Source organism: Apteryx rowi, unplaced genomic scaffold, assembly GCF_003343035.1.
Source record: "Apteryx rowi isolate R43461 unplaced genomic scaffold, aptRow1 scaffold_673, whole genome shotgun sequence".
Taxonomy (NCBI): Eukaryota; Metazoa; Chordata; class Aves; order Apterygiformes; family Apterygidae; genus Apteryx; species Apteryx rowi.
The window spans coordinates 403,699-411,948 of NW_020450953.1; the positions used below are offsets into that span (position 1 = coordinate 403,699).

At 68.7% G+C, this 8,250-nt stretch overlaps 1 protein-coding gene across 1 annotated transcript in view; it reads left to right on the forward strand.

Moving 5' to 3' along the window:
• Window positions 1-1,873: 1,873 nt before the first annotated feature.
• ITGA10 (integrin subunit alpha 10) overlaps window positions 1,874-8,250 on the forward strand; it is a 7,925-nt gene continuing 1,548 nt past the window's right edge. The window contains exons 1-21 of the mRNA XM_026085786.1: window positions 1,874-1,980; window positions 2,067-2,173; window positions 2,368-2,456; window positions 2,586-2,700; window positions 2,797-2,924; window positions 3,169-3,317; window positions 3,426-3,576; window positions 3,668-3,833; window positions 3,920-3,993; window positions 4,237-4,381; window positions 4,658-4,806; window positions 4,903-5,046; window positions 5,345-5,548; window positions 5,702-5,832; window positions 5,924-6,090; window positions 6,278-6,420; window positions 6,590-6,700; window positions 6,810-6,895; window positions 6,971-7,112; window positions 7,994-8,086; window positions 8,167-8,243. Of these exons, the coding sequence (XP_025941571.1) occupies window positions 2,409-2,456; window positions 2,586-2,700; window positions 2,797-2,924; window positions 3,169-3,317; window positions 3,426-3,576; window positions 3,668-3,833; window positions 3,920-3,993; window positions 4,237-4,381; window positions 4,658-4,806; window positions 4,903-5,046; window positions 5,345-5,548; window positions 5,702-5,832; window positions 5,924-6,090; window positions 6,278-6,420; window positions 6,590-6,700; window positions 6,810-6,895; window positions 6,971-7,112; window positions 7,994-8,086; window positions 8,167-8,243 (2,423 nt within the window). The 5' untranslated portion in view covers window positions 1,874-1,980; window positions 2,067-2,173; window positions 2,368-2,408. The remainder of the gene's footprint in view (window positions 1,981-2,066; window positions 2,174-2,367; window positions 2,457-2,585; window positions 2,701-2,796; window positions 2,925-3,168; window positions 3,318-3,425; window positions 3,577-3,667; window positions 3,834-3,919; window positions 3,994-4,236; window positions 4,382-4,657; window positions 4,807-4,902; window positions 5,047-5,344; window positions 5,549-5,701; window positions 5,833-5,923; window positions 6,091-6,277; window positions 6,421-6,589; window positions 6,701-6,809; window positions 6,896-6,970; window positions 7,113-7,993; window positions 8,087-8,166; window positions 8,244-8,250) is intronic.

Consider the following 8,250-nt stretch of genomic DNA (forward strand, 5'->3'; position numbering starts at 1 on the left):
CCCCCCCCCCCCTCCAGCACCGTTTTGCCTGCGCCGCCCTCGTCCCCGCCGGCGCGCGACCCATCCCGAAAAATATCTCCGCGGGGAGGTGGCAACGGGGCCGGTGCCCGAGGCGGGCTCCAAAGGGCGACCCAAAGGATAACCGGCTCCATCCCGGATTAACAGAGCCCCGGGCACCCGGGTAGCGATTAACCGGCGGCTCGGCGACGCGTGAAAACCCGCGTGGGCAGGGCAGGGGGGGCCCAAGGCTGAGTATTTTGGGGGGAAAAAACAGCTTTTTTGCTGCCCTCATCCCCTCCCGGATAGTTTTCGGCTGGTTCCCGCAGAGGAGGGCAGAGCTCAGGCTGGGATACGGAGCCAACCGGGGACCCCGGAGCCTCCTCCGGGTTTGGGATCCCGCRTTGGGGGCGGTATCGCCTCAAACCCCGTTAAGTTCCTATTTAAGCTTTTGGAGGGAAATTTTTAACGGGAAATCCCCCAATTTTCGGGGGGGGGGGGGGAAGAAATAAAAAGGTTTTCCACCCCCTCCCCCTTCGGAAGGGGTGCGCTGGCTTCTCCGGCCCAGCTGGGGCACATCTGGAAGCGCTTCCGCCACCTCCCCGGGCATCGGCGTTGCTCTCCGGAGACGCTGCCAGCTGCATAGATAATTTTTTTTTGCCCCCCCCCCCTTTTCGAAGGACAAAACAGCCTGGCAAAACCCCCGCGTCCCTCAGCCACCCTGTGCCTCAGTTTCCCCACTCGGAGCTGCCTCTATGGCTCTGCCTGTCCCATCCCGGAGGAAATCGGAGGGCGGGTGCAGCGCGTTGGCACTTATTTTCTTTTTTAAGCTCGGCAGCAGCCAGAAAGCCCCCGTTTCCCCCCAAAACGGGGAGCATCAAACCGCCCCATCCACCCGGGGCGCTCGGTGCTGCACGTGAGTGGGGGGGGGAAGCTCAGCACCTGGATTTTAGGAGCTTTATCCGGCATCTCCACGGCACGGCGGGTGCCCAGGCACCGCTGCGACCAGCGTCTCCCTCCTGCGGGCACCATCCTGCCCCCCGGCACGGGATCGCTCCCTTTTCCTGCCGATTTTAACCCAGGAGGGGAAAACAACCTCCCCGCAGCCGCTCCGCCGGGGCCGCGAGACAGGAAGGTTTCGGGCCGCTGTCTCGGCCGCCAGCCAGGGCCGCGCCGCGAAGCCGAAAGGAGCCGTTTTCCTCCCGTTTCGGCCTTCCCCTCCCATCTAATTGGCGCTTCCCAAAATACAGCCGGGAGCCGGCTGCTGCCGCGGGGGAGCCCGGGCGATGCCCAGCGCCGCCCTGCCTAATTGCGGGGCCGGGTCCCCTGCGGTCTAGCGGGGACAGAGCAGCCGCTGTGCTGAGGACGTGGCCTCCACCGGCAACCCCGAAACCCCCAGCCAGCCTCCCCCCCCCACCCCGGGCTCTGCCTCATTAATTAATCGATTAATTAACTGAGCCAAAGCTGCAGCACCTGGAGGCAGGGCATGAGCAATGTGTCCCAGGGAGCCGCTGCTGCTGCCACCGGCACAGCCGGAGTGACGTGCAGTGATTTGTGCTCCGCGGAGGCAACTTGGGGGTTTATCCCGGCCCCCCGGGTTTTTTTTTTTTTTTCCATGCTTTCGCTGCTTTTCCCAGCAGGTGGGCAGCACCGGGATGAGCCGCGGGGCTTTGCCGGGTGGGATGAGCCGCGGCGACGCCGGCCGCCTCCGGGAAGCGCTTGCGGTTTGGAGCTTTGCTGGAAAGAGCTGCAAAACAGCCCGTTTCCGTGGCTGGAGAAGGAGGAGGAGGAGGAGGATGGGGGGGAGGGGGTGCAGGACGCCGGGGCCCGGCCGGCGGGTGCCGGGCGCTCAGGACTCGCCGTCTCCGCAGGGCTGTGCGCCGCCTTCAACGTGGACGTGAGCAGCCCCCGGCTCTTCCAGGGGCCGCCGGAGGCTCAGTTCGGCTACAAGGTGCTGCAGCGGGTGGCCGGCGGGCGCAAATGGTGAGCGCCCCCCCGGGGGGGGGGTTTCGTTAGCGCTAACGGGACGGGGGAGCCGGGTCAGCGCCGGTGACGCCGCGTCCCCGCAGGCTGCTGGTGGGAGCCCCCTGGGACGGGCCGGCCGGCGACCGCCGGGGCGACGTCTACAAGTGCCTCGTGGGACCCCCCAATAGCACGTGCACCAAAGCCAACCTCGGTAACGCCACCGTGGGAGAAAACGGGGGGAGAGGTGGGGGGACCCCCTCCGGTGTCACCTGCCCCAGGCCGAGCATCGCGCCGGGGYGTTTCGGGTGCCCATCCGGTGCTGACACCCGCCGTCTCTCTCTCTCTGTCTCTCTCTCTTTCTCCCATTTTTTTTTCTCCCGTTTCGTCCCCGGCGCCCGGCTCGAGGCGACGCAGCGCTGCGGCGCGTCCCCCTCCCCGCCAAGAACATGCATTTCGGCATGACCCTGCTGGACGGCCGCGACGGCGGCTTCGTGGTGAGCGGCTGGGTGCGGGGAGGGGAAACTGAGGCAGGGGGCGGGTGGCGGGCAAAAATCCCCCCCCCCTCCTCCTCCTCCCCAGCAAAACGGGGTTTTGGGGTTGTTTTTTTCCCCCCCTGTTCCCAGGCCTGCGCCCCGCTCTGGTCCCAGGAGTGCGGCACCTCCGTCTTCAGCACCGGCATCTGCACGCGGCTGGATGGCAACCTGCGGCCCGTGGAGACCCTGGCGCCCACGGCCCAGCGTGAGTGGGGGGGGGCGGCCGCGGCGGGGGACCAGGAGACGTGCGTGTCCCCCCTCCACCGCCACCGCGGTGTCCCCAACCCCGCCGCCTCCGCAGGCTGCTCCACCTACATGGACATCGTCATCGTGCTGGATGGCTCCAACAGCATCTACCCCTGGTACGAGGTGCAGAACTTCCTCAGCAACGTCCTCAGCAAGTTTTTTATCGGGCCCGGCCAGATCCAGGTGAGCCGGCGTCGTCCCCCCCACTCCGGCGTCCCCCCGTGCAGGGCCCTGGCCAGCTCTGCAGGGAAACTGAGGCAGAGCCGGGGCAGCTGGCTCCAGGCAGGGATTTCCCGTGGGTGCGATGCTGCGTGGAAGCAGCGCCGCCGGGTTGCGGATGCATTTTTGGGTGCTGAGCTTGCTTTTTGGTTCCCGGGATGGTTTTTTTTCCCCCCTCGGGGTGCTGAGCGCCCCGTCTTGGCGGCAGGTCGGGGTGCTGCAGTACGGGGAGCTCRCGGTGCACGAGTGGACGCTGGGGCAGTACCGCACGGCGCGGGAGGTGGCCGAGGCGGCCAGGAACATCAGCCGGCAGGAGGGTCGCGAGACCCGCACCGCCTTCGCCATCCACCGAGCCTGGTAGGAGCCCGCCGGCGCCGGCATCGGGGGGGGCCACCGCGGAGGGGGGGGCTGCCCTGACGCCCCCCTCTCTCCCTCCCTCCCCGCCACCGCCACGCTTCCCGGCAGCACCGAAGCCTTCAGCCCCGAGCGGGGCGGCCGGCGCGACGCCACCAGGTTGATGATCGTGGTGACGGACGGCGAGTCGCACGACGGCGACGAGCTGCCCGACGCCTTGGAGGAGTGCGAGAAGCGCAACGTCACCCGCTACGCCATCGCGGTGAGCCGCCACCACCGCCGGCCGGGTCTCGCTTCCCCACGGGGTCCCCGCGGCGGCTGACGTCCCCCCGTGTCCCCCTCCTCTCCGCCAGGTCCTGGGCCACTACCTCCGGCGGCAGCAGGACCCCGAGGACTTCATCCGCGAGATCAAGTCCATCGCCAGCGACCCCGACGAGAAGTACTTCTTCAACGTCACCGACGAGGCCGCCCTCAACGACATCGTGGACGCGCTGGGCGACCGCATCTTCAGCCTCGAAGGTGACGCCCCGGCCCGCGCGGGCTCGGCGGCGGCGGCGGCGGTGACGCCGTGCGGACGCGCTGACGCCCCGCTCTCCGCTCCCCAGGGACCCCCGGCGCCAACGCCAGCTCCTTCGAGCTGGAGATGTCCCAGATCGGCTTCTCCACCCACCTCCTGGAGGTGAGGAGGCAGCGGCCGGCGCCGGGGCCGCGCGGCGCTTTGCAGAAGTGGAAAACAAGCCTCAGCGCGGCCCCCCCCGCCCCGTGCACCAGCACCGCCAAAGCCACGGGACGGTGACTGTCCCGGGCAGGGGACACGTGCCGCGGCGTGTGCTGAGCACCACGCGGTGCCTCGCTGGCCCTGCAGCCGCTGCCGCACCTCCCCTGCCGGGGCCGTGTGCCCCCTCTCTCCCTTCCCCGCCAGGACGGGATCCTTTTCGGCATGGTCGGAGCCTATGACTGGGACGGGGCCGTGCTCAAGGAAGGCCGCGGCGGCCGCATCATCCCTCCCCGGAAAGCCTTCGAGGAGGAGTTCCCACTGGAGCTGAAGAATCACGCCGCTTATCTGGGTAGGGGGGACCGGCCCGAGGGACGCGGGATGCGCCGGGATGCTCAGCATCCCAAGGGATGCAGGGCAAAGCGGGGATGCAGGGCGCCCCGAGGGATGCTCGGTGCCCCAGGGATGCAGGACAGACCAGGGATGCTCGGTGCCCCGGGGACACAGGGTGGCCGAGATGGGGGACCATCAACCTCCAAGGCTTTTGCTACCTAAAAACAGGACACCCCTTTTCCCCTGCCCGGCGGCGGCGGGTGCCGGCCCTGATGCCGGGCGCTCCGTGTGCCAGGCTACACCGTCTCCTCGCTCCGGCTGCCCAGCGGGAAGCGGCTCTACGTGGCCGGGGCCCCTCGCTTCCAGCACAAGGGCAAGGTGATCCTCTTCGAGCTGGGCGCCGCGGGGGACGTGGCGGTGGCCCAGGCGCTGGTGGGCGAGCAGGTAGGGCCGGGCGAGCGGGGCGGCCGCGGGAGGAGGATGGGGATCCCCCCGATCCCCATCCATCCCGGCCTCACGCTGCCTCCCGCCGCCCCGCAGATCGGCTCCTACTTCGGCAGCGAGGTTTGCGCCCTGGACGCRGACGGCGACGGGGCCACCGACGTGCTGCTCGTGGCCGCCCCCATGTACCTGGGCGCCCAGAGCAAGGAGACCGGCCGGGTTTACGTCTACAGGGTGGGGCAGGTACGGGGCCGGGGGGATGCGGCGGGATCGGGGGGATGCAATGGGATTGGGGGGATGCAGCAGGATTAGGGTGCATGGCAGGATTGGGGGAGATGAAGCAGGATTGGGGGAATGCAGCAGGATTGGGGTGCACGGCAGGGTTGGGGGGACACAGTGGGATCGGGATGCAGGTGGGATGGGGGGGACGCAGCGGGATCGAGGTGCACGGCAGGATTATGGGGGATACATCGGGGTCAGGGGGATGCATTAGGGTCAGAGGGGGGGGCACGGGGTACCCAGGGCCCCTCCGTGCCCCCAGCGGCTCCTGGCCCCCGCYGGCACCCTGCACGCCGACAAGAAGCCGCAGGACTCCCGCTTCGGCTACGCCCTGGCCGCCGTGCCGGACCTCAACCACGACGGCTTCAACGACGTGGTGGTGGGGGCACCGCTGGAGGACGGCCACCGCGGCGCCGTGTACGTCTACCACGGCGCCCCGGGCACCCTCCTGCCCCATTACAAGCAGGTGAGAGACAAGGCTGGAGGCATCCTGGGGGTCTCGCTGGTGGCATCAGCCCCCCCCCATGGGCTGTTAGTGCCACCTCCGGGGCCGGCCACCCTGTGAGCACAACCTTATACGAGACACCAGAGAAGCCACAACGGACTCTCGCCTCCCCAGCGCATCGAGGCCGCGGCGCTGAGCCAGGCCCTCAGCTATTTCGGGCGCAGCCTGGACGGACAGATGGACCTGGACGGCGATGGGCTGGTGGACCTGGCCGTGGGGGCGCAGGGGGCGGCCGTGGTCCTGCGGTGAGTCCCGGGCTCCCGGCGGAGGCGGCATTCCYGTATGGCTCCGCTTGGATGGGGCTGCCGGGCTCTGACTCCCGGCTCCCGCCGCCAGCTCCCGCCCGATCGTCCAGGTCAACACGTCGCTGACGGTGGAGCCGTCGGCCATCAGCGTCATCCAGAAGAACTGCCAGCGGAGCGGCGCCGACGCCGTCTGCCTCCGCGCCAAGGTCTGCTTCCGGGCCGGGACGCGAGCCCGGGGCCGGTGGGACAGGGAGATCGGTGAGTGCCGTCGGCTGGGGGAGACGTCCTGGGCTCCTGGACCCCGAGCAACCCCAAGGTGTCCTCCAAGCAACCTTGAGGTGTCCTCCAAGCATCCCTGGGGCTTCCCCGAGCATCTCCCTGAGCATCCCTGCTGCATGGAGGACCTGGTGGTGACTCTCCCATCCTCATCCTCATCCCCGCGCAGATCTCCGGTACAACGTGTCCCTGGAGGAGCGGACGCCGGGCGCCCGGGCCGCCTTCGACTCCTCGGCCCGGCGCCTCCTGCAGAAGCGGCTCGAGCTCTCGCTGGGGCGGCAGAGCTGCATCCGGTTCCCCTTCCACGTCCTGGTGAGCCCGGGGTGCCCGGCCGCCCCGCGTTCGTCCCTCGTGGCCGAGCGGGGGTCCCTCCCGCAGCCCYGGCGGGTCCCGCCGCGGCAGCCCGAGCGGCTCCTTCCTCCCCTTTTTTCCACCCATCCGACGGCGCTGGGACTAAGCGGGAGCCCTTTGCCATCCCCAGGACACCACGGACTATCTGAGACCCCTCAGCTTCACCGTGAGGTTGGGCCTGGCCGAATCCTCCCCAGGCCCAGYGCTGGATGAGAAGTCCCCCACCACCGTCCGGAAACTGGTGGGTGCTGGGATGGCCCCGTCCGACGYGGGAAGGGTGGGACTGGGGGGAGCGCACGGATGCGGCGTCCCAAGCGGCCACCCCGTCACCCCTCCCCGGCTCCTTCCAGATCCCCTTCTTCAAGGACTGCGGCGACGATGACGAGTGCGTCACGGACCTGGTGCTCCAGGCGAGCATGGACATCGCAGGTTCCAGGTAGGGGCCTGGGGCTCGGCGTGGCGGCCACAGTCCGAGTCCTGCTCCGGGGCCGTAACGAGCCTCCCGCCGCAGGCAGAGCCCCCACATCCTCCGCAAGGGCAGGAGGAAGGTGGTGGTGGACGTGACCCTGGAGAACAAGAAGGAGAACGCCTACAACGCCAGCCTGCGGCTCCGCTTCTCCAGGAACCTGCTCTTCTCCAGCCTCGTGCTCCAGGTATGGGGCCACCCCTATCCCATCCCATCCTGCCCCAGACACGGGGTCCACCTCACCCCCCCCCCCCCCCCCCCCCCCCCCCCCCCCCCCCCATGGGCCCTTCATCCCCTCCTTCCAGCCCTGTGTGGGCTCTCTGGTCTGTCCCAGGTCAAAGACCAAGCTCTGTCCCATCCTACAGGGAATCTCTGGTTCATCCAGCTCCATCCAAGTCCCCCAGCCTGTCCCAGGTCAGAGATTAGGGTCTTTCTGGGCCCCCCCAGCCCTTTCTGGGTTGGAGCTAGGGGTCCATCTAGGCCCCTACAGGCTCCCCCCAGCCCATCCCAGGTCAGAGATGGGGGTCCATCTGGCTCCATCAGGGTCCCCTGACCTGTTCCAGGTCAGAGACGGGGTCCCTTTAGCCCCATATGGGCAACCCCAGCCATCCTGATTCAGACACGGGCATCCATGTGCGTCCCCCAGCTTGTCCTGGATGGGAGATGGGGCTTCATCCAGCCTCATGTGGCCTCCCCAGCTCATCCCAGCTCAGATACTGGGGTCTGTCCAGCCCCATCCAGGCCCCCTCAACTCATCCTGGTCAGCAATTGGGGTCCATCTGGCCCCCCCCAGCCCATCCCAGGTTGTGGATGGGGGTCCTCCAAGCCTGCCTAGCTCATCCCGGGTCCGAGACTGGGGCCTGCCTGGCTCCCTAGGGGCCCCCCCAGTCCACTCCCAGTTGGAGATGGGGGTCTGTCCAGGTCCCCCATCCTGCTTATGGTCGGAGACCCCTCTCCAGCTGCCCCCCAGTCCCGGTTTGCCACATGCTCAGCCCCAAGGGTCCCACCACCGTCCCCATCACGAGGACGCTGCAGGGGACGGTGCCATCTCTTCCCCCCCCCCCGCAGGACAAGAGCCTGGTGAAGCTGGAGTGCACGGCGCCGGTGGGACACGGCCGCCTCTGCAGCGTCGGCTACCCCGTCTTCCGCTCGCTGGCCAAGGTAGGCGGCCGGGACCCCACGATGGCCCCGCTCACGGGTCCCTCTCGTCCTGCTCACGGGTCCCTCTGGCCCCCCCCCAGGTCTCCTTCACGCTGGAGTTCGAGTTCAGCTGCTCCGTCCTGCTCGACCGAGCCGAGGTCCGGCTCGTGGCCAGCAGGTAGGAG